General features: G+C 47.2%; 2 protein-coding genes across 3 annotated transcripts in view; one reads left to right on the forward strand and one right to left on the reverse strand.

The window, feature by feature from the left end:
• Positions 1–13,331, reverse strand: part of ERICH1 (glutamate rich 1) — a 303,582-nt gene extending 290,251 nt beyond the window's left edge. The window contains exon 1 of one of the 2 annotated variants that reach the window (XM_078647900.1): positions 12,981–13,331. In XM_078647900.1, the coding sequence (XP_078504026.1) occupies positions 12,981–13,002 (22 nt within the window). In that variant the 5' untranslated portion in view covers positions 13,003–13,331. The remainder of the gene's footprint in view (positions 1–12,980) is intronic. The other variant, XM_078647899.1, reaches the window with a different exon arrangement.
• The window catches only part of LOC144762663 (uncharacterized), a 192,607-nt gene that overhangs the window by 24,655 nt on the left and 141,923 nt on the right, over positions 1–26,029 (forward strand). The window lies entirely within an intron of this gene.

The raw sequence follows: 26,029 nt of genomic DNA on the forward strand, positions 1-26,029 counted from the left end.
GTCAACAAAATTGAAAACACCCACCAACATCAGTCAAAACAAGCTAGCAGATGAGTATCAGGGCTGCATGCCACTATGGCATGTGATAACTCTAGCTAATTCAAGCACAACCAGGTGGGCAATACGAAAGTCAAATGCACCAGTTTGCATGTAAACATGTCTAGGTTAGTCCTCCAACCACACCCAACAAACTTATAATAGCTATCAACAACAAAGCATCAAATATACTCAAGCTGCCTGCTTTATACTGAAAATAACAAACATGCGGCTCATATAGCTCAAAGTCCAGTATGGGTGAGGTACAGTAAGTTGGTACTGAAGTTGGCGCTCACAGTCTTTTAATATCAACAACCTTCTGGAAATTTTCGCTGATGACTAGTCCGCTCTGTGGAAGTTTAGATTCCGCATCTCGCTCTTTCACCTTTACCCGATTAATACTCCACATCTGATATGATGTATGTTAAAAAGACAATATTCATGGCTTGGCAATATTAGTATTGCAAGACACTTTATAACGATATGTTCATAGACAATTTAAAAAATGAATATTTCTTGCAAAACTGGGTGTACAATTCCAAGTAAGTTTTTGGAAAATGATAACCATAAAGACCACGTTGCTTGGTCATCACTAACTTTTAGATCTAAAAACGCAGCCCTTGACAAAATCTGTTAATGTGCGTGATTTGGGAGATTTTTTTGCCACACTGTAATGTAATGCAAGAAAACCGGCAGTGCGCACAAAAATAATTTCATGGGCATCAAGTCTTAAGTACACAACGACACACTGCACGCCTGTGCAACATGCTGATTGCCTGCACGCTACTTACACAGACCGTTCGTGAATTCAGCCTAATTTTGTTGTCTGTCATTAATCTTTTAATTTCAGTTCTTCCGGGTCGCACAACAAAACAAACCCAGGACCATACATATTAAAGCAGCTGTATTGCAGCGAGAGGAGCGCGTATTATGTAAAACGATCTAAGATTGGTACCTCAGCTAATTCTAGTACGCTGCAAAAAAAAAATCAGAAATGCTCATTGGCTCTAGAGTCCCCCACGTACCTCTGCAGTTGAGCAATATTCTTTATAATTACTGTTTGTCACGGACGGGGCAAGCTTGAACTGGACGGTGACAGTCGGTCACAGCCCGGGTAGCTTGTGCTGTTGCTACCCACAATTCAGGACTGGCAGGGACGGTGCAGAGGGGAAAGTGGTGAATGGGTGGCGATTGAGTGATGTTTGGAACGCGGTCACACAGACCCAGCATTGATCACCGATGAACCCATGCCCATAATGTTTTTCAGGCAATTCTGTATGCTCTGACAGTCTCTGTTTCTGACAAAGTGGAGCTGTAACAAAATCATGCACTTTTATCTAAGTCTCTGCACCTCCGTTGAGCCCTTCTCACTCAATCTGTCTTCGTTGTACTTGACATGTAACTGTATGCAGTGTAGCTGTTTTGTTGGCGGAAAAAAGGTCTAGCGGTTTTAGGAATAATATAAGTAGGACTGTTTGAGAGTAGGACTCTTTGAGGACAAGCAGGTCATTCGCTCTGATCTGTTAACAATTGGAAACAAGCGCCGCGGGAGAGAGGAGGGGGCCTGCGCGATTCACTTGCGGGAGCGAGCGCTGGCTCCGCGATAATTGATAACATATGGCTCCGCGCGCTCCCACAAATGAATCGTCACAGGTGCACGTGTTGCCATTGAAGGCAACCGAATGCATGCACAAAGCGACGGCTAAAGGTCTTTTTGATGCGCGCTGCATAGGCGAGACCTAAAAAAGGGCCAGTTTTCAGTGGAAAGATTTAATGTGTCCATGTTGCGTTTTGGGCACTTTCCTGTCGCGGGGTCTAGGCCTATCCGCACAACAGAGGTACCATTTTTTATCGGGAAACTTGAGAGAACACAATAGCAAAAAAAGTGTTATTACCAATTGTCTTTCTCTGCATATGTGCATTCCAAATGTAAGACAGTGTGTAAAAAGAAGTAATTTTAAAAAATGCCTTCTGATTAACAGGCTAGTATAGGTGCCCACAGATGTGCAAACAACCACTGCTCCTAAACTCCATATCTTGTTCCCATTTTGGAAATACATAGGTTTCCTTGATACCTATTTCTCACTCTATATTTTACCATCTGAATTGCTCAATACCTGGAACACAATGAAAAACCATTGCAAAGTGCAGCTCTGATGCAACGAACTCCTGAGGCGGAAGCCGGGAGCAACAAACGCTTATTTTTAAACTCGTAACCTGTGTTAATCTTTGATTTTTAAAAAAACGTACTGTGGCACTTTATTCCTTGATCTCCCTCCCTCTTGGGCATCGACATCCCCTGATCCTTCTCCCCGCACAGCCGAGTAAGGTGCTGCAGCGGGTCGCAGGAGGATCCCCGTCATCCCCCGGAGCGCAGGCCACGCCCACATTCTTAGGCCACGCCCCCTCCCCTACATAAGCAGCGTTTTCGCTGACACGCGCTGTAGGCGGATGCAACGAACTCCTGAGGCGGAAGCCGGGAGCAACAAACGCTTCTTTTTAAACTTGTAACCTGTGTTAATCTTTGTTTTTAAAAAAACGTACGGTGGCACTTTATTCCTTGATCTCCCTCCCTCTTGGGCATCGACATCCCCTGATCCTTCTCCCCGCACAGCCGAGTAAGGCACTGCAGCGGGTCGCAGGAGGATCCCCGTCATCCCCGAAGTGCAGGCCACGCCCACATTCTTAGGCCACGCCCCCTCCCCTACCCATATAGCGATGTGTGTTCCGCGGACGTGCCGAAGGCGCGCCAAAGGTAAGCCCGTCTGCGCCCGTCCGCGACCGCCCGGGACCAGAGGCCATGCACCCTGCCCCTGCTCTAACTTATACTTCAGCCCAGTTACTCTCACATGACAAATCGCAGATCACCCCCCCCTCCTTCACCAGCGTATCATTTCTTTAGGTATTTCTGCCCCATCACCTTTCTTGTCCAGCCCCATGCCGCTCACTCCCCGGCCTATTACCCTTTCCTCTCCTGCCCTTTCTTCCCCCCCGCCGCCCCTCACTGCCTCTGCCTACCTGCTAAACACCAGATCGGCCGGCAAGCACCAACTTGAACTCTTTAACCTACTGGACACCGAGACCCCCGACTTTCTGTTTCTAACAGAAACTTGGTTCTCAGCTGACTCTCTTCCCGACTTATTGTCCACCCTACCTGATTCCTATTACGCTCTTCGGGCGGACCGCCCAGCAGGTAAATCCGGTGGGGGGTGGCGATGATAATTCTCTCCACCCTTCAATTCTCGCTTCTCCCCCACCCCCTGGTGTTGATTTCCTAGTCGCCCGCTCAGTCAACCTTCCGGCCCCTCTCACAATAGTTCTTATGTACCGACCCCCACAGAATATGCCTTGCTTTGTACCTACCCTACAAGAAATCCTGGCCACGCTTGTGGTCAACAATTCATCCGTGATCCTCTTAGGAGACTTCAACTATTGGCCGGGCGATCCCAGGGAAGACCAGTCCTCCAAAGACTTTTCGGCCACCCTCCAGTGTCTTAATTTTCTTCCTCACGTTCATTCCCCCACTCATGTCCATGGTCACACACTGGACCAAATCTGGTCGGCTAGCTGCACCATACCCTGCCCCACTGTTCTCCCCTGTATATGGTCCGACCATTTCCTGATTTCTTTGTCCATCGAGCTTGAACCTCCAGAGAGACCCCTCATACCTAAGAACATCTCGGCCCGCAATTGGAATCAAGTGGATCTCAGCTCCCTCGGGGCCTCTCTCGCTCTTTCCCCTCCTGATCTTGCGAACCTTTGCCTTGATTCCCAAGTGGATGCCCTGAATCATTGGTTATCTTCTTCCTGCGACTTGGTTGCTCCCCTAAAGAAAGTTAAGGCTTGCTGTCCCCACGATGCCCAAAAGTGGTTCACGGACGAACTCAAAACTCTCAAACTGGACCTCCGGAGCTCTGAACGCCACTGGAGGCTCAATTATTGCCCCCTTCTACGTGCAAAATATAAGTCGCTATTAGTCAACTACAAGAAGGCCATCCTCTCTGCCAAAACGACCTATTTTTCTGAGATAATTACCTCCTCAGCTAACAAGCCTAAGGAGATCTTCTCCACAATTCGCAATTTAGTTTCTTCTGACAGGGCCAACCTTAACCTCATCCCCTCCCAAGCTCTCTGCACTTCCTTAAACAATTTTTTGTTAGAGAAAATTGAAAAAATCAAATCCAACATTCCTCCATCCTCTATGTCACTCCCTCCCCCCGTTCTTCCCGCACCCTCCGCCTCTCTTCATCAATTTCCTCATATCTCCCAGGAGTCTTTTCTTGAACTCCTTCAGAAAGTCAAGTCGGGCTCCCCGACCGACTGTGTTCCAGCTCGTATCCTGAGAGAGCTCTTTACCCACTGTCCCGCACCCCCTCTCTCCCTTCTTAACGCTTCTATCTCATCTGGTCTAGTACTAAAATCTTTCAAATCTGCTATAGTCTTTCCTATTCTAAAAAAAACCCGGCCTAGACCCCTCTCTCCCATCCAACTTCAGGCCCATCTCCCTCCTTCCTTACCTCGGGAAGATCCTAGAGAGCTACATCACCACATGCCTCTCCAACTTCATTGAGGGAAACCATCTTCTGGCCTCTCACCAAGCGGGATTCCGCCCACTCCACTCCACTGAATCAGTGGTCTTGTCCGTTCTAGATGAACTTAAGAGCAAGGCTGACTCCAATCTAGCCCAAGCCTTGGTACTCCTCGATTTGTCCGCTGCGTTTGACACGGTCGACCATTCCATTCTACTTGACCGTGTCTGCGCAGCGGGCATTCGAGGCACTGCCCTTTCCTGGCTCTCCTCTTTTCTCACCGAACGGACTCAGGCGGTCCAGCTTTCTGGTTTTTCTGCCCCCTCCCGCCTGGTACCCTGTGGCGTCCCCCAAGGCTCTTCCCTGTCCCCTCTCCTCTTTAATCTTTACATTTACCCCCTCATCCTTTCTCTCCTTGAAATGGGGGTCTCCGTATATAATAATGCGGATGACCTCCAGCTGGTATTCGATCTCTCTTCCCCCTCTGAATCCCTACCCAAATTTCATTCCACCCTAGCCTTCATCTCGGGGTGGATGAACTCCAATCAACTCAAACTTAATCTGGACAAAACGGAGCTGGTCCTGACTGGCCATACCATCTCACCTTGGTCTGCTGCTTTTTGGCCCTCCACCTTTGGCCCCTCGCCCATGCCAGCGGCCTCTGCTAAGACCTTGGGCATTAAAGTCAGTCGGGACCTCTCCATGCACGCCCAGATTAGTTCAGTTGTATCTTCTTGCTTCCTGTCCCTCCGGATCATCCGGAAAGTGTCCCGTTTTTTTTCTTCCGATGCCCTCAAACGTATTGTTTCGGCTATGATTTTGTCCCGTCTTGACTACGGGAACAGCCTCTTCGTAGGCATTCCTGCTTACGAACTTCGCCGTCTTCAGGCTATTCAAAATCAGGCCGCCCGTCTTATTTTTCACCTCCCCAAGTCCCTCCACATCACTCCTGTGCTGAAATCCCTCCATTGGCTTCCCATTCGCCAGAGAGCACTCTTTAAAATAGGCTGTCTGGCCTTCATGGCCCGAGCTCGCACTGCCCCGGCCTTCATTAATTCTCTTATCAGCCCCTACACCCCCAGCCGCTCCCTCCGCTCTTCCAACCTAGCCCTCCTTAGTGTTCTGCGCTTCCGCAAATCCAAGACTGGCGGTACTCGCTTTTCCGTACTAGCCCCCTGCTTCTGGAACAGTCTCCCATTGACCATCAGATCAATCCCAGTCTACCTCCAGTTCCGTAAGGCCCTTAAGACCTTCCTATTTTCTCAAGCGTACTCCTGCTGACTTCCTCAGTAGAGTTCTTTCCCTTTCATCTGTCTACTTCAGCGCCAGGAAGCCGCTAGGTCGAAGTGCGCTTTACCAAGTACTTTCAATTTCAATTTCAGTTAATGGCTCTGGGTACCTCGAGTTACTAGAAAACCCACAAACCTTATATATCCCCTCAACCAGAGGGGTCTAGCAGATCTAATGGTATGTTACTTTAGTAAATCAGGCATTGTGACGAAAAGTTACGAATGAAAACACTGTCACAAATGGATGTTTTTCCCACTAATTTTAAACATTTATTGTATTTCAACACTTAGTTTTTTGTGTAACCCTTCAAGGAGCTACACAAATGACCCCTTGCAGAATTCAGAATTTTGTCTAGTTTTCACAAATGTATAGCTTTCTGGGACCCAGCATGGGTTTGACATCCGTTTCCATTACAAACTGGAAAGAGGTTGAAAGCATAAACAAATAGGAACAAGCATTTGCAATGCAATAGGTCTCGCATTAGGAAAGTTTGAGCTATTGGTATTGTAAATGACAAATTTTGTATTTATGTGTTGGTTTTGAAAATAGCTAAAATAGCTTTGTCATTTACAATGCCAATAGTTTTAACTTTCGCAAATGTGACACCTATAGCATTTGTAATGCAATGTGTGTTGTATTTACGTGACTTAGATGTATTGATGTTACAAATAACAATGGCTTTTAATTTTCTAAATAATTAATACTTAAATAAAAGGTATTGTAATGTATAATGGCAATAGCTTAAACTTTTGTAAATAACTTTTGTGAAGATTATGTTCAGTGTATTTTATTGTGACGAAAATCCAAGAACAGAGTGAAAACATTTAACATGTTTTTATGACATTTGTAATAAAGCTTGAAACATTGACAGAACATATTTGAACCAGTTGTTGTTGAATGGTTGCACAGATTGATGCTGTGGTGGCGATGAGTGATGTTGTTTTGGCGACAGTGATGCTGTTGTAGCGCATAGTGATGTTGTGGTGCCCCTGAGTGATGTTGTGGTGCCCCTGAGTGATGCTGTGGTGGTGCTGAGTGATGCTATGGTGATGCAATAGATAGAGTGAGTGCGATAGATAGATAGAGGGAGGGAGGGCGATAGAGGGAGGGAGGGCGATAGAGTGAGGGAGGGCGGTAGAGTGAGGGAGGGCGGTAGAGTGAGGGAGGGCGGTAGAGTGAGTGAGGGCGGTAGAGTGAGTGCGGTAGAGTGAGGGCGGTAGAGTGAGGGCGGTAGAGTGAGGGCGGTAGAGTGAGGGCGGTAGAGTGAGGGCGGTAGAGTGGTAGGGTGAGGGCGGTAGAGTGAGGGCGGTAGAGTGGTAGGGTGAGGGCGGTAGAGTGAGGGTGGTAGAGTGGTAGAGTGAGGGTGGTAGAGTGGTAGAGTGAGGGCGGTAGAGTGGTAGAGTGAGGGCAGCAGAGTGGTAGAGTGAGGGCGGCAGAGTGGTAGAGTGAGGGCGGCAGAGTGGTAGAGTGAGGGCGGCAGAGTGGTAGAGTGAGGGCGGCAGAGTGGTAGAGTGAGGACGGTAGAGTGAAGGCGTGAGGGCGGTAGAGTCGTAGAGTGAGGGCAGTAGAGTGAGGGCGGTAGAGTGCGGTAGAGTGAGGGCGGTAGAGTGGTAAAGTGAGGGCGGTAGAGTGAGGGCTGTAGAGTGAGGGCGGTAGAGTGAGGGCGGTAGAGTGAGGGCGGTAGAGTGAGGGCGGTAGAGTGAGGGCGGTAGAGTGAGAGTGGTAGAGTGAGGGCGGTAGAGTGGTAGAGGAAGGGCGGTAGAGTTAGGGCGTGAGGGCAGTAGAGTAAGGGAGGTAGAGTGAGGGTGTGAGAGCGGTAGAGTGAGGGCGGTAGAGTGAGGGCGGTAGAGTGAGGGCGCTAGAGTGGTAGAGTGAGGGTGGTAAAGTGGTAGAGGAAGGGTGGTAGAGTGGTAGAGTGAGGGCGGTAGAGTGAGGGCGGTAGAGTCCGGCCAAGGAAAACTAACAAAGGAAGCCAAGTATGCATGCAGAGAGGCGAGTGAGAGACTAGCGCTGCCTGCTCCGTAAGCATTAGAAAGAAAAGTGTGTGGCAGAAGTACAGGCTACCTAACTCTTCGCATGTACCCATTCAGATGTTGGCCTCTCAGCGGAGTCTGCCAACTAGACAAAAACGTGGAGGTAGGGCGGTTAACTAATGAGGCAGTAAAAAAAAAAAAGTGCGCTCTGAATTAGTGAGACTGTGGCAGAAGTGCAGGCTACCTGACTCTGAACTATCCCCCAAAGTGGGTCATCACACTGCCCTCCAAAGTCCGGCCAAGGAAAACTAACAAAGGGAGCTAAGCATGCATGCAGAGAGGCGAGTGAGAGGCGAGTGAGAGACTAGCGATGCCTGCTCCGCAAGCATTAGAAACAAAAGTGCGTGGCAGAAGTACAGGCTACCTGACTCGCACCCATTCAGTTGTTGGCCTCTCAGCTGAGTCTCCCAACTAGACAAAAGTGGAGGTGGGGCGGTTAACTAATGAGGAAGTAAAAAAAAGTGTGTTCTGAATTAGTAAGACCGTGGCAGAAGTGCAAGCTACTTGACTCTTCGCACGCACCCATTCAGTTGTTGGCCTCTCAGCTGAGTCTGCCAACTAGACAAACAAGCATTGCCAATGTCAGCAAATCTGGTTTTCAAGTAATAATGTATTACAGTCATATTTACAAATTACATGTTATTAGAGGGCAAATGGTAAATATGGGCAGTGTGGCTGAAGGGAACTGCCTGTCTGAAGTACGGAGTGTTAGAGTGATGCAAGATGAAACCAATACAACTAGCTCGAGTATTTACAATGAAGGCAGGTAAATGCTGCGTTTCTTAACAGCTTGCTATGGCTTCATTTCATTGAGCTATATCAAGAGTTGATGTTTAATTTGATGTTAGTGAATGTGTTCACACCTGTAGGATGTCCCAGCTGGCCGTGCTAGGGTTTGACATGTTTACTTTTAGATTACAAATAGAAGTCTACAACAATGCTCGTTACAAAGAAACACTCGAGTTTGAGAAATTGGGAAATACTGAAAGCCAAACGTTAAACCCATTAAAGCTCCTTACTAGTTTGTTTTAGACAGAATCTGTGGGAAGAGATGAACAACAAAATCTCGCAGGGGTAAGCTTTTAGGGACAGGGGAGCGGATCCCTTTGAAGCACGGCCTTGCGGCCGTGAAGAAGTGTGAACAGCAGGGATGTAAATAGGAGGGGGGAGGAGAAGTGGAGAAGTGAGGCCGAGCAACAGATTGGATGTTTCCGACCCCCCTATGGGCGATCGCATTCAAATACTGAGGAGGTAACCGCCGACCTACGGTCAAGAGGTCGTGGTCCCAGACCACTGCGGTGTCGGGTGGACGTAAGTCTGCCCGACATCGTAAGGAGCCCCAATGTATCAACACGTTTTTGCGAGTGAGCGAGCCGGGTGCCAGCCTTACCCGTTATTAAATTTGTCAAATTCCTGCAAGCCTTTCATTGGACACAGACTCTTAAATATGACTGTCTGTGCTCCAGACCGACGAACCTACTGCAGGTACGACTCTGAATTGTGACTGGCTTCACCTCAGCCATAGCACACTTTCAGAGGCATCAACCAAACATGTGACTGACGGTGTCCCAGAACGGTCTTCTTTTGAGAAACTCTAGGTAAACTTGTGATTCACTGTGCCCCGTTTCTCAGCGCTTCGAGCTACCAGTCAGATTCCTCATTAGTAGCACAACAGAGTGCTATTGAATAAATATCACACAAGATAAAACTTGATAAAGCGTGTTCAGAATAGGGTGGGGTAATGACATCCTGATTGGGTGTTCCCCAAAGGGGTAGTTGGCGTTTATCGCAAATGATAAAATATGACACCCAGAGGACCAGAATTTATCAGATGTGATAAATAGCCCTTATTTCGAGTTTTTTCTCAGAATTGGGAATACCATCTATTTCTATGCTTACCACACCAAAATCAGCATATCCCTGTAAACTGCTGGTCTTTTACCCCCATTAAATTACCACAGGTTTGACCTGCCAAAATGTCACAGGGATGAAAATGTTAACACTCCACTTATAATTGAGACTCTGTTACAGGGATTACAAATGTCCAGGTTACTTGACTCCAGTCCCAAAAACATTTCCCATTTCTATTAAGCAACATTTGGCAGATTTGTGTACTTTCCAATAAACTTCTCATGTCCTTGTGTTTACTGGACCATCGTGTCCCTGCCAGCACACTCCATCATTGTATTTCAGCCAGTTTTCCCAGTCAAAATTGAAACCAGGGGTGGAGACATTATTGCAGGTAATTACCAGATGTGGCATACTCCGCACAACTCATAGCTCCGTCCTGAATTGTTTGCAATCAAGGCCCGACATGTGTTCCGCTATTCCTGCGCCAGACTGGACTCTCAGGAATTCTAACATATAGGCTCGTCCACGTGGCTTTGCCTTTATGCCATCCTTCACAATATGTCCATCGTTCACTCAAAGCACATTGAGGTTCCTGCAGCTCCCACGCACCAATGACTGATGTTACATAAACAACCGGAGTGCTGCTGGACAATGGTTGCGTCCAGCGGCCTTTGACACACGCTGTCACCTCGATGAAAGAGGTGGAGGAGAGCGATATCCCCGCCAGGGAGACGGGGAGAGGGGCGAAGGAAGAGCACTGCACCCCAGGGGGCAATTCACTACTCATCCGGCGCTGGTATCTAGCAGCCAACAAGCCTGGGGCCGCGCCATTTTACCGTAAGGCATGCTGCCGCATAATTCTGCAGAGCGGCAGGAGATACCGGGTCACGCGGTTAATCTGCTGTGCACACGTGCAAACAATCAGGTGGCTAATCAGGCTGCACTTCCTTATGGCCCTGGTGTGTGTGTGGTGAACAGTGTCACAATAGGACTGAGTACATTGGAGCCAGTGAACGTCCATGTCACAACACAAAGCACAATTATAAAGTGGCGGCCTGTCAAATGTGCACGACAGTGCTGTGTTTAGGCCAAACTGACGCACCAGCAACAGACAAACACAATTAGGGCCATAGGCGATGTTTCAAGCTAAAACAAATGAAGAGCATTCCCAAAGACAACTAAATGCGAGTGCCCACAGCACTTGTTCTATTTATTAAGAATGGTGTCTGCTGACTATGCATAGATGAGAAATTAAAGTAAGGATGACAAATACGTTGTGCCACCGTTCAGGGCCCTTATCGGGCCACACCTGGAGTACAGGGTTCAATTTAAAGCATTACTCACGATACTCACCCCCCAAAAATCGAATTTCTACCATAGCTTCAGTAACCCTACATAGAAGTAAATTTACAGGTAACCCTGAGACAGAAAAAAGATAAGCTAACCCGTGAATATAAACTAACATTCAACAGACTTTCGCTATCCTGTTATCCTGTACTTTGCCCTCATCAGTTCATTAATGGACTCACCCTGAGCTGCTCAGGCCCTGGCGGACGCCCTTGACAACCGGTCTGACCGACTGCCGCTGTATTTGCCCTAAAAGCATTGCAGCGGCGATGGGGTGGTGTGCGGCCTTACAGAATGTTTGAGCTGCCCCCGGGCTGTTATTTCATGGCCGATGGAGGGCCGGGCTGAAGACCGGAGTGGAGGGGGCCGGGGACGGCCCGGTCGCGGGAGATGCAGGGCCCTTGATGGAGTCACTGACCTGCCTGACTCAGCCGACGGTGCATACTTCGATGGGCAAGTGAATGGCAGCACTACTCCGGCGGCTGTGGACAGTTCCCTGACCTGTCTTGCGAGGTCGGGCCGCGGCGTGACTGCAGTGTCTTCTCCCTCTGGGCTACAGCCACGCCAGGGGAACGAAGCTTATGCCTACAGGACAATCCCTGGTCTGGGTTGTCCAGAGAGTTGGAGACCGTGCTCTTGGGGGCCCGGAAGTGGCAGAGAGCCAGCCATTAATAACAAGGCACGCAGACTCCCCCCCCCCCCTTCCCTCTGTCCGATCACTGCTCAGGCCTCCTCTCCAACACAGAGAGGCTGACGTCACTGAAGTCCTAGAGAGCTGCAGCCAATCCCGGCGCAGCCCTCTGATGACGTGGCGGGAATGGCTGAAACTTTGAGCCAACCACAGCGCTGCACGGAGGTGACGTAGGTGGAGCAGGCAACGGCGTCCCGAGGTTCCCGGGCTGCTGGCGGTGCTTCTAATGGCGATTTTCATGCACTCTCACACGGCGGTGAAGTTGGGGGGTAAGTTCACACACCATAAGAACCTCGGGCCAGGAGCGGTGATCTTATTACGTACAGCGCTTTCCCTGCAGCACTTCCCAGTTCTAAATACGCAGACTCCACCCTCCGTGCGCGTGCGTGCGCGTGTGTGTGTGTGTGTATGCATGCATGCGTGTGTGTATGCATGCGTGCCTGCGTGGGTGTATGTGTGTGTGCGCGCATGCGTGAGTGTGGCTGTGTGTGATTGAGAGAGGCTGCGAATGCGAGGCAGGGGATGTGCACGGCGCCGTGCGCGCCCTCGAGAAGGAATCTGAGACGGCGAGGCTCGTGCCTGAACGCTGTCTCACATTCCCCCAAACACGCCGGCAAAAGGTCCTTCGCTACGCTCGACCTAAAAATGGGCGATCTCCCAGTAAAATGCCAAACTTGCGGTATAAAAGAAAAAGTTGTTTTTTTTTATTAAAGACTGCCTGTTCCTGAAAGCTGGGAAGATGGTGAATGTAGCATCATACACCTTTCATTGATGCCATTTGCATGAATAGAAACACAGACACCTTCTTCTACAGTACTTTTTTTTAATCATTTTCCCCCTAAGACAAAATGTAGCTATATTTTGTCAAATGTTTTTGATTTGTTCCAGGGAAACCTACAAACCCCGAGTAGCTTTAGAATCTGCAGGATGTTGGAAAAAAAGGATGAAAATCTAAGGGTGGATAGCCTATGTAGAACAACAGCTATGGAGGGTCCATGCGAGAACTATCACAAAAAGTCCCCCATCTACCACGCCCCTTCCCCGCCCCACACAAAAAAAACCGCTTTGAACTTGGGGGAGAAAGTGCTGTGTTCTGGTAGAAATTGTGTTTTCTATTTCTAGCGGAAGAAAGGGGGTTTGAGGGTTACCGGCTTCGAGTGCCCATTGTCTTTGATGTCTTTGGCACATTAAAGCCACGCTTACCTTCTTGCCTTCTATTGGACATGCTCCTCCTTTGCTCGAAGTAGCAGAGTTCACTCCGAATATTTAGTTACACAGCGAGTACGGAAGACTGCCCTCTTACTATCCTGCTTCCTACGTCATACTGCACACATAGTCAAACTGGCGTCACGCCTCTCTTTTCCTCTCCGCTGAGGCACCATACGAAGCATAATTAAATACGCTAAAGAATCGAGCTCAGTCTACGAGCTGTTCTCCTTGGGCTACTTCAGGTTAGTTCCTCCTTCGCCTGATCTCTGTAGTTCTTAATGGTCCAGGAACGACCTCACCAACATGGCGAGTGAAGTTGTCTGCCTGATCTGTGCGCATGTGCAGTATGGCCACACTCGCTGCGCGTGCGCAAACCAATGACAGGTTCTCGCTCGGCCGCTGAATGTGTTCTGCTGATCAAGAGGAAGCATCAGTAACTGCAGCCGCGGCAGCGTTTGCAGCGCATGGGAAGCACCATAGGAATACCAAGCCCGTTGGAACCGATGCAGTGATAGACTTCTCACGCCCGTGTATAAAAGTGACACCTTAAAGGACTTGGTCTGACGCTTTATTATGCTAACAACAGGGAGGAGATGGATCTATTAGAATCCCCAGCCTTAACACAGGTAAGGGTTAATGCATTTTACTGATTGCTTGTCTGATAAGTATATTTGAAAAATCAGTTTTTTGTCTGTTCTTGCTGGCATATGTTATTTTGTCCAGGCTTGAACCTGTGCTACCTCTGCTGTAGCTATAGATCAGAGTGTTGCGGGACTCAAAGGGTTTTTGAACATGTGCATGTTGCTTTGCTTTGGTAAGCGTGAAACTATCGGCGAACGGGATGAAGTGGAGCAGGTATAGGGCTATTCCGTCTGCGTTACCTGGAAGGTGAAGTCAGGGCTGCTGCGATATTGTGACCTGCTATAGGGTTCAGAAAAGATGGGCAATTTAAAAGACTTTCACTTCCAGAAATCATTGTGGGGCGCGTTATGCACGACTGTCCTTTGGTGCTGAAGGTGCTTATACTGAGGGCACATTTTCGATGTTCTTGTAGGAATTATTATTCAGCAGGCATACTAGGAGGTTAAGCCTGAACGCAGAGTTGCTTTCTCTGATGGAGGGCGAATAAATGCAAGAGTCTCATCCAAAAATCTCGTTTAGGACCATTTCCTCCAGTATCTCACTTCACCGGAGCATTTCAACACGCCTCGTAGAATTAAAAACCTACACCGCAGTTGTCCATTGAGACTAAACAGCACTGTATGCATTTTGGGAGACGTGTAATTCCACTCAGTAATCCATGCAGTATTTTACCAGCATTGTGCTGCAGAAAATCCGTCTGCTTCATGACGTTTATTTAATGGACTGTACTCATGTAATATTCATTAACAATACGATTTAAAAGTTGGTTGGTACGTCCCATCCTTCAAGTATTGTGGTCAAGGGAGAGCTGTGACATTTATGGGTCAGTTTTAGATTTATGCAGGTGCTCGTTCAGTTCCCAATTAAAACGATGCCTGCCTTCAAATTGCGCAAATTAACAAACAGCATTAACAATTGAGTGGCTTTGAAGTATATAGAAAACGATGGGTAGCGAGATCTTTAAGGAAGTGCATATGGAATGCATAACGGAAAAATTATAGTTCATGCACAGAAACTCAACGTGCAGTCACACCGGAGTGTATGCAAGCAGAAGGAACCACTCAGAAATATGAAGCATCCCTGTTTTATTTGGAAATGTGTCAATGTGAATGGCAGATGTGGGTTGTTTGCTAGAAATGAGGCCACACCTTAGCTTAGGTTTTTTAAGGATGCTGATTCAAGCTCTCTATGGGAAACAGTGTATATCTGTAAATGTACACACCAGCATCAGTCTCTTAGGTGTATGCAATCGGTAACACATTGTATATTTGCTAAGTAGTTTGTGGGAGTGGAGGTAACACATTGTATATTTGCTAAGTAGTTTGTGGGAGTGGAGGTTATCTGCGTGTCTTTAAATTGTTAATTATATGATGCGCTTTAAGTAGATTACCATATTTTGGATTCACCTCTTTAGTATGAACTGTCAATGCCTATGTGAAAAAGTGCTAATTCAGTGCCAGTTGAGGACACGGCAAGCGTGCTGCCAGATCTTTATCCAGCATGCTGATGCTGTCAGAGTGATGGGAGGTCCTAGTGTTCTTGTGAATGAATGCCTCACTCTGCTGCGGTGGTGCTGTCTGTGAGTGATCATCTTGTGTCTTTCCTTTCGCGGGTTGATTTATTAAAGGTTTTTGTGTGTGTCAACTTGTTAAATGCCTGCCATGCATTCTATATCAATTTTGTGTTTTCCTGTTTTTGTGACACTGACTTTTCCCGTACTTAAGGTTGAATATGTTCAAGTCCTTCTCTTATCCTTACAACACAAACCCTTTCACTGTTTAACTGGTCGTGTTTGAATTTTCTTTCGAAATTTGAAAATACATCTCTGCTGTACATGCTACTGGATTAACTATTTGTGGATTTATGTGTATTTAAACATACATTTTGGATTCAGCAAAGGTTGCTGAACTGTTGTGAGGGTTAACTGTTTCTGCTACTGAAAACACACTCCTTTGTCTACTGCCACACAGTGAGTGGCTTACACTTGAAGGAATGTAAAGCAGTGCTTTCATAAGAGGAGTGATCATGAAATTCCATTGAGCCTTACGTTGAGTGTCATCCTTTCCTCTGCATGGACAACACATAACACTGGCTAACAGATTAGACTGAATGCATTTATTAACTGCTGGCAGGGTATGTTCTTTTGTGGGAAATAGCATGTCTCATGGTGTCTGTATTATGTGTGAAATACAGCCTGGACATACAGAGATAAGACTTGGCAAGTAAGTCTCATTGCTATTAAGTTGCCTTATTGACAGAAGGAGTGTGGTCTATTAAGTGCTGCAAATCCGTCCTGGAGGTTGACAACCTTTCTCAGAGTACACAGGCGAATACATTTCCTTCCCAGTGTTATTCCATGCATGGCTGTGATGCAGGCAAAACATTTTAATGGACCAACGAAGAGTTTTCTTTGAGATACTAACTTTAAAGTAACTGTCGGAACTATTCATACGGCCTTGAAGCCTTTTTCTCCTTAATCTTGCTGCATATGGTAGCCACCATCTGCACTAAGCACATAAACGTGTTCCATAAAGAAGTACATCTAAAATTGATTTACCGACAGGTACTCTAGAGGTCAAAATATACGTGAAAAACCGATGGATTAGAAGACTACATCGTAGGTTACCATACTGAAGCCTTAGACGGGCACGATTCCTACCAAACGTTTCCCGTTTCTTTACTGATTCAGGAGTTTCTTCACCATCCCTTGCCCTGACACCCCCCCCCCCCCCTTTTTTATTTTTTTAAATAAAGGCTAGTGGCCTGAGAGGGTTCTTCTGACAAGTTTGGAGAGCCATCACGTGTATAATGCTGATTAAGCGGGGAAAGGGAAGCGGAGATGTAGTCTTCTGGGAGTAGGAGGCCTGTGACTGATGGATAAAGGGGCACCCAGCTGGGCTTGAAATGAGGAGAGCGGGAGAGAGCCAAGACCGAGCTCAGTAATTAACACCGCAAAAAATAAGAACAATAACAAAAGAAAAGTGGTATTAGTCACTGCAGTTATGTTTTTAATTAGAAACAGTTGTATTTAGTTTCTAGGAAAACCGGGGCAGTGCTTTCATGTACATAAAGGCATTTTCGATGCAGGATTGATTTTTCCTAAATATGTTTAATTCACATGCCTCGAAACGTATCTTGTTCCGATGTTACTTCATCGTCCGTAGTTTAAGCAAAAATGTTCATACAATTGAACTCTTAAAATTTGACGAGGTTTAAACAGACTCGGTTTTAGTAGTTTTATAATTTATTTAATAATTTTCATGGTCTGCCTTTTTTCCCCCCTAGTGCTCACCACACAATTCTTCTATGTTCTGAGTAAGTAGTTTCTTAAGTTACTCCAGTTGACTTGAAGAATAGGTTTTTGGCATTGAAATGGCAACTAGAGAGTTAACCCTTCTCTGGGGAGAGAGCCCGGTCTTTCTGACTTAGCATGTTTGCTAATGATTCTCAAGGTCTAAAATACCTTCAGGTACAGCGTTCTAAATGCGAATAGCACCCAAAAAATTAAATTGTCTCTCACCTGCCCTGATGGCACAAACGGTGGGATGGGTGTGTGTTTGTGTTGGGGGAGGTTGGGAGGGGGATGGTAGAAGATTTGTGGAGGAAGAATAAACGCCTCTTGAGGTAGTGCAATTTGTTTTTGGGCGTCTTCAAGTATTTCAACCGCCCAATCAAGTTGTTAAAAGCGACTCTTGTTGAACTTGCATGCTGCACTTACATATAAAATAAGTCTAATGACGATGGCAGATCCCTTTTTGCAGAATATGTGAAGGCTAGTTTTATGGTTTATGATGAACTGTGCACACGAGTTTCTTTGCTTTAATATCTTATCCTTGTTGAATGCCAGCGTGTTTGGAGTCAGCGGCGTATATGGTGAAATAGTGAACCTATTTGGAGGCAGTAGCAAGTCAGCTGACTCTACAGCATATCCAACACAATATCACATCGCTATTAAGTAACAAGCTAAGCAGTGCTTAATTTGTAAACAAAAATAAGTACCAGGGCTTTTTTCAGAAGTCCACTGCGGCTTGTGATACGCATACCCTGACAGCGCTGCCAATGACAGTACCAACATAACACCTAACCATCCCACTCCTACAAGTGTGACAATTCAAGCTATTTCAAGCCATGCAGAGCTATAATAATGGCACGATAGGCTGGTATTATTCATTTTTAGTGTATGTTGAATTAATAAACACCTCTGTTGTGCTCATTTTAAAATTAAAAAGATGGCGCCACCATGAGGAGGACTGCCACTAGAGCCGCTGCTGACAATTAAGTGCCGGTGCTGAGCACCCGGAAACCACCAGGTCAAATTAAGCGCTGAATCTAAGCATGTCATCACAGCCACAAAGCCAAATAACAAACTATTAATACAAGCAAAACAATCCTATAATTCCTCCACCATACCAATCGTCACAGTATCCCTATTACAAGGCAAGAAAATCACAAAACTACTACCACATCACCAGCTAAAATAACATCACGATCACCAATTTAGTCAACCATGATATTGTCGTGGTCAGCCAGTCAGTCATCCATAAGTTGGCTAAACCAGAAATTCAATGTAGCATAATACCAGACAATCAAAAACAACTTTTTTTCAGCAGATTAGTTAACAAGGACATCCTTATTATCTGCTAGTTCCATTACACTTGCCAGTTATAGCCCTCTTTAAATGAGGCTAACCTACCAAGACATCTCTGCTGCTAAAGGAGAAAAGGTGTTGGCTCCTGCAGTCCAGTAAATCACGAAGTCACTACTACCAACCTAGAGACAGTTTACACTTATACACATTTCCAACCAGCAAAAGCTGCTACCAGTACAGTTCATCTACAGCAGATTTAGCTGCCATGACACAAACATCAATAAACACGTTGTCAAGTCTAATAACTGCAGGCAGAATCTCTTGCTAGGGAATTCCTTTTATCTTTCCCCTTTACCAGTCCTTTGGTGACTACCATCAATCCGGATTTTTGGAAAGGTGGTAAAACTGTTCCAATGAATACAAATGGATCTAATCAAGATCCTGCTTTGCTTATGCTGATCCCACTCTTGACCAGGGTAGGTGGTTCAGGTAGAGGAGGCCAGTCAAGGGCAACTCTATGACCCAACAAAGTTCCTACACAGTAAACGGCACAAATCAGGGTTTTTTTAAGGAGACTTGGCATGTCATGCGCTTGTTGACCCTCTGCTGCATATACTATATCCTTGCAAAACAGTCAGCAACATTTTGTATAAATGTGGAGTAAGCAGTGTTTTCAGCATTTTGTTATCGCTTCCTTTCTATATGTGACCGAAAGCCAGCAGGGGAATTTGGAACCCTCAAAATTGCAACAAAAGTGAGAGAATATTAGCATCCATGACACAATAAGAACATGCTACTAAATACATTGACATGTTGGATAATGGTTTCTCAATAAAAAGGACAGATAAATGTGAATGATGTCAAAACACATATGTATCAGTGTTGTACCATTCCGGAAGTTTTATGTCCTGGGATGCCATTCTTGCTAGACGGTTGTAAGATTACATTTAATTAAACTGAACTAGACTATGAGGGCAGAAAAATCGGTATGCTACATTTATAATTTTTTGAAAATTAATATGGTTATTGGTTTTTTTCAAACCCAGAACATGTTACAAACATTTGAAACCTCCTCTGTCGCTCAACTCCACTCCCACCACAAGAAAATCCTCAGGGATATAGACTCAATCCGTACATTATGGCCCAAAACGAGTATCATAAACCCCTTCTGGATGCAATCCTACTCACGCACCATTCACCGCCCATCATCTTGCGTGGTGTCTTGGCTTGCCATGAAGAGGAGAGCAGGCCTTTCTGCATACTGCCAAGCATGTTGCCCCACACCAGTATGTCGTCCGTCACCTTCTCATCCCACCGGGTATATTTTATATGCTGCTCACTCGCACCAGCCCACTCAAGAAGTTCTGCGACCAACCTCTACATTTTAGGGCCTTTGCCGAAACTCTGTAAATCGTGATGCATCGTCGCACCAATACTAGACCCAGCGCCACTATTCTAGCTTGCATCTTAGAGTGCCCGTGGAGTGGCAGCACCCCAAGAAGGCAGGGACTTGAACTCCTGTTAGATTTGGGGGTCTCTAGTTGGCACAGGTAGGTACTTGTGACAAATAGGGACCCTTGCCTCTAGTCAGGGTAAGGGGGTACACTCCTAAAATAACTCCTGCTCAACCCCTTGGTAGCTTGGCTCGAGCAGACAGGCTTATCTCAGAGTCAGTGTGTTAAACATTTGTGACCACATACAGTAACCCAGTGACAACTCTACAAATGGACACCACACAAGGTTTTATATAAATATAAATAATCTTTATATAGACTTAACTCAAGACCACAAACAACAAAAATCCACAATACTATACTTAAGATGGTAGTTTTAGCTTAGTTCAGTCCAGTTCTTAAGATGCGACACTTTGCGTCAATGTACCTTACAATGTGTTGCGCTTCCACAACAAAAGTGTAGCAGCGATGAACTTGCGGCAAAGTTCCGGTGCAACGAAATAAAGATGTGAAGATCTTACAGATGCGGCATGCTTCTCGGAGGATGCGAGAAGTCTCGGTTCGATGTGTCAGCTGCAGCGGCGACACCCTTGTTCAGCAATGCAACGGCAACAACCTCGGCTGCGGCACTCTTCTCCGAGGTTGTGAGAGACTTCCGCACAATGTGATAACTACATCGGCGACATCCAAGATGCGACGGCAGCAGCTCCGACGGCGGCGTGCTTCTCTGTGGATGCAAGACGCTTTTCTTGTTGCGGTGCAATACGACAGCTACAGTGGCGACATCCAAGATGCCAACAACAAAAAAACTTGAAGGTCTGTCAAAGTGGAGAAAAGAAATAACCACAAGAGAAAGACACACACCACTATCACGACTAACAGTGAAAGACCATCAGCTATGAAGAAGTCCTATCAGCCCACCCATATGGCGGAACATCGTCATCTAGGACCTTATCAGCAGGTTCTCATGTGGCCAAGCTCACAAGTAATAGCTTGGTACCAGTTGATCCTGTACTGAAGGAAGATGTGTCCTCACTGAGAGTGGTACTGATAGGGTGCAGTGCTCAAGAAAGAAAGTGAGTGGTTAAAATGGCGGTCAGGGTAGAAAATATGTTTATTGGTATCTCCCTGAATGTCAGGTTAAAAGAAGTGTGATGACAGTGTAACAATATCACTGTACATTAAGCATATACGATACATCCAAGATGCGACAGCAGCAGTAGCGACGGCGACGCGCTTCTCCTTCGTTGCGAGACACTTCTCCTGATGCGGTGCAATATGACAGCTACAGCGCCAACATTCACGATGCGATGGCAGCAGCAATGGCGACACGCTTCCTCTTCGTTGTATGACGCTTCTCTCGATGCGGTGCAATACGACAGCTACAGCGACGACATTCACGATGCGACGGCAGCAGCAGCGACGGCGACATGCTTCTTCCTTGTTGAGTCACGCTTCCAGCTCCTTGTGACACGCAGTCGCTCAGAAGGCCCCAAAGCAGCAGCAGGCACTTCTAAAGAACTCTGGGGGGTGAAGTCTGTTGTCCCTGAGACTTCAGCAGGAGGCAAGCTCTTTTCCAAGCCCTAGGAGATCCTTCACAAGTTGAAAAGAAAGCACACAAAGTTCTTTCTCCTTTCTTTGGCAGTCAGGCAACCACTGCAGGCCAATCCTCCAAGCAGCACTTCAGCTTAGGGATAGTTTCTCCTCCGTTTCTTCAGGTTCCTCTCCTCAGCAAAGGTTTCTTCCTGTAGTCTAAAGTGATCTAAATTCTTGGGATCAGGGTACCAATACTTATACGCCAAAATCCTTTGTGCTCTGAGGGCAGAGGGACCTTTGCACAGTCCAAACCAGTTCTGGAGCACTTTGTTGACAGGATTCCTTCTCATCTTTCACTGTGCCGGGCAGAGACATCAGCCACACCCCCGGAGGTGGAGCCAGCATTGTGGAAGGCAGGCACAGCCCTATTCAGGCCTCAGGTGCTACTCCTCCCACCCATCTAGATGCAGATCTCTCTATTCACCACTGGGATGACTCCTTCTGTCTCCTTCTGTCTCCTGGAATGCCCCAGCCCTGTCACTCACAAACTCCAGACAAGTAATACACAACCTAGCAGAGGCAGGCTTAGAAGGTTAGACAAGAAAATACATACTTTCTAAAAGTGGTATTTTCAAACACAGAATGTTAAAACCAACTTCATTAAAATATGTATTTTATCATTCTGAGTTCAGGCATACTAAACTCGAATTTCTACCTAGTTCCCTGAGACAGTTAGGATTATAAGATGTAATAATCAAACTGCCCATTCTGGCCTATGAGGAATAGGTAGCCTTGCAATAGCGAGAAACAAAAATAGCTGTAATTCACTATTAGGACATGCCACACACATAAGGGTTTGTCCTACCTTTTACCTACAATGCACCCTGCCATTGGGCTTACCATAGGGGTGTCTTATATGAAGAAAAGGGAAGGTTTAGGGATTGGCAAGTGGTTGCATGTGCTCAGTCAACATGGCAGTACAAGACTGCACACAGGCTCTGCAATGGCAGGCCTTAGACACACTTTTACAGGCTGCTTCTGTGGGTGGCGCAACCAGTGCTGCAAGCCCACCCGCAGCATTTGGTTTACAAGCCCAGGGCATTCCTGGTGCACTGTACTAGGGTCTGACCGGTAAACCAAACCAACCAATCATGGAACCACGGATTAACACACTCATTTACAGTAGGACGCACTTACACTGTGGCATTGGACAGAGTCTAGTCAGACTTACCCTGACTAGGCCCAAGGGTCCCTATTTGGCACAGGTACCTACCTATGCCAACTAGAGACCCCAAAATCTAACAGACTGTATAATTTTCTGGAAACCAGAACAAAGTTTGAAACTAATCACTATCCAAACTTTCAGTTTGGTCAGTTCCTGCGGTTCCACAGCAAGTAGTGTTGAAATTGGCATTGTATATACACATAAGCGGCGTTCATTTGTGTTCACTGTACCCCTTGTTGTAAGCAGAACGAATATCGCTAAAACACTGACTGTGTTATCCCGCTAGCATAGACCCATGCACACACGTACACGACAGCCATTTTAGGTATCATGGTCTCCCAGTTTGCGATTGATCACCAGCGCCCCTTCCCTGACCCTGCAAGCTTCCCCCATGCACCCTGACCGCCCCCGCTATCACATGCACAAGTCACGAGCCCTCCCCTCCCGTATGACTCTGTCTCTGAGAATCGCACCCCGCGCCTGACCAAACCCCTCCTGTCCCTCCATGAATACCCCTCCTTTGATGACCTCTTCCTCTGAACCTAATCGTCTACATGGACCGCTGGTCATCCCTTAGCCTGAGGATACAGTTTATTGCCCACTACTGTATGCACTCGCCTCTCTTGAAAGGAGCCACTATTGATCAGGACCACCCCACCCCCTGAGATTCGATCAGGAGCACACATTCCAACGGAATCAACAGCACACTCAGCTGCATGACAGCCCCCTCCTATTGTATGGAGGATAAGGGCCCCTACTGTAGCCACGTGTTGGAATATCTTTGTACTTTACAATGTCCTGATTGTAATGGAGGATGTGTGTGTGTCATAAACCTGTGTATAAAAGACGAAGCCTCAGAGAAACTTGTTAGAGCACCTCCCGAAGACACTATGCGAGCGTCCCAAATGACATGCTCTCCTCTGGAGTAATAAACTCTGTTCTTGTTTTCCTGCCTCCAGCGCCCGTCTCTTTATTTGGTAATTATTCAAGATGGAAACGAAGAGTCGCCCTGCACCAGCAGCCTGGGCATCGGGTGCGATATGGGCTGACTTTTCTACAATTGGCGTCCCAACGCGGGGCCCATCAGCGACATAAGGTCCGGTAAGAGAGGTCCAGACGATGGAGTGAACATCTAAATGATTGGAGTATACCTGCCTTGAGAGGGCCCTCGTCCGGCTGCCGATTGAATGAACTTCACCGATTCCGAACGGACCTCTCTCAAGTGACCTATTGTCCTGACTGGAATCCCACAGGACTGCTGCGGTAACAACATGGAGAAAAGAGAACGATCGGGCGCTGGAATAAGGAAGGCGAAGAACTGTCCACATGGTCCGGTCCGGGTAAGGTCGTGACACACGACAAATTGCGAAATTGATTGATTGATTGTTTGAAAATACTAGTATTACTTATTGATTGCTTCTGAGAGATTCTCTATTTGCAAACAAGCACAGAGTCGCCATACTCTGTTTAGTCTTTGCAGATAGTGAAGGATAGGTAATGCAGACTTTTGTCCCCATGGTAATCCGTCATACCTATTTTTCTCCCCATTGATTGATTGATTGAATCGAGCATTGAATTGTTCGAAGTTGGTTCTCTTAAGGATCTTCTCTGCCTGCAAACGGGGAAGAATAGGAATATTCTCTCTCCCTTTGCCGATAGTGAAGGGTAGGTAACGCAAACCTTTAACACGTCGTACCTATTTCATTCCTCATTGATTGATTGATTGCCCGAACATTGACTGTTTGGAATTGGTTCTTTTTGAAGGTATTCCCTATTTGCAAACAAGCACAGAGTCGCCATGCTCTGTCTAGTCTTTGCAAATAGTGAAGGGTAGGTAATGCGGACCTTTGTCCCCTGTTGTAATCTGTCATGCCTATCTACTCCCCACTGATTGATACGCCAGTCTCACCCGGACCATTTACTAGAGGAAGGTCATCTGGCCCGACCAGAGAGCACCCCTAGTGAAAAGGACATATATAAAATAATAACGAAGTGATCACTATACCCTGTTAACAGAAACTTTAGCATGAAACAACCTGGAAAGAAAGGAATGGGAAAACGAAAATCAGTAGGCCCCTGATGAACTTTTTATTAAATAACGAACAAGGAAACGATAACAATACTTAATGATAAAACCTATGACTGTCCTAGAAACAAGAAACGTTAGAAAAAGTCCGTAATGAGAAACCTGAAAATAGTAAGAGAAACCAAGCGTGACATTGCAACGGCCACAAGGTAACGAGGCTTCATCGCCCCTCACTGCCCCAAACATGTCTGTCCCACCGCCTGCCACGCCCAAATAACGGCAAAACTGGGAAAGATACAAGTCAGCAGACATCCGCCCCATTCTGGAAACTTCCAGAGTGCAACAGGGTTGCGGCTACGCCCAGCCGGAAACAACACATATAGGGCGGGTCCTGCCGCCAACCGTCGACAGGAGATCATCTCGTAGGGTGTAGCCGGAGGAGAGGCCGAGGCCAACGGGACCCGGCCAGGGGGATTGCTACGACCACCCTGGAGAGTTGCAGGGGAGGGAATGTCTGTGTCCTCGACCCTCCCCTCCCTCTCCCTGTCCGGCCACCATCAACCAGAGGCCGAGGCCGACGGGATCCGGCCGCGGTGGCGGTAACACTGGAGAGTTGCAGGTTGTCCCTCTCTCTCTCCCAGTCATGGCAAGGAGCGTCTGGCCGCCATTAACCAGAGGCCCGGCCCAAAGACGGACGGGACATTTCTCTTCTCTTCCGTAATGGCCGCAACAACACTGGGGGGGGGGGATGTCTTGCACATGCCTCCGACCCCCCCCCTCGTCCTCATCACCTGGTCCGGCCATAACAAATGTCAAGCGAGACGCCGTGGGGTGCACTGGGAGGGAGAGGCGGTGCGTACAAGCCTCTCCCGCCTCCCCAGGTGGAGGCTTCCCAGCTGCACCCTCAGCGCTCCAGGCGCCCGGAAAAGAGTTCTTCCACTGTGGCGATGCTGCAACGCCTCGTCCGTCAGGGTGGAGCCCGTCCGCTCATTTGACCCCGCGATCGCTGGTAGCTGCCGAACTTTCAAAATGGCGATCGACCTGGCAAGAGCGGGTCCAGCATGAAGGAATGGCCCGGTCACTTGTTGACTCCACCACCATAGTTCTCCGCAACCTTGAAGATTCTAGAGGAGCCGCGGGAGTCCCCGACCCCCGCAGATACCCCCGATGGGGAATGACTGCCATGATTGCCCACGAAACAATGGAAATGTAGCCGCAGGACGTCGACGCTTCCATGCTGTCGCCAGCCTCAGTTTGAATGACTAGAATCCTGCAGACCACAGTTCGGATCAGTTCCGGTGAAAGCACAGTATGACCCGGTAGGAACATTGTTGCCTCCCTCCCCTTTTGATTGATGGTTCAGACCACCGATCCCTTCTTCTACCCTTTAACGGAACTTTTGGACTGCCAAAAGAAACTCTGGGCCAACCACGAGTTAGTAGACATTTAGACTATGCCTGGTTCTGCCTGACTGCACCCAAAATGGCGCTGATGCAAATGAAACTTTCAACTACTTGTTGTACCCCGATTGTTCAGCCCTGGTGTCATGAGATATGTATGGAGGTTTTCTTA

This window comes from Lissotriton helveticus, chromosome 6 (assembly GCF_964261635.1).
Source record: "Lissotriton helveticus chromosome 6, aLisHel1.1, whole genome shotgun sequence".
Classification (NCBI taxonomy): Eukaryota; Metazoa; Chordata; class Amphibia; order Caudata; family Salamandridae; genus Lissotriton; species Lissotriton helveticus.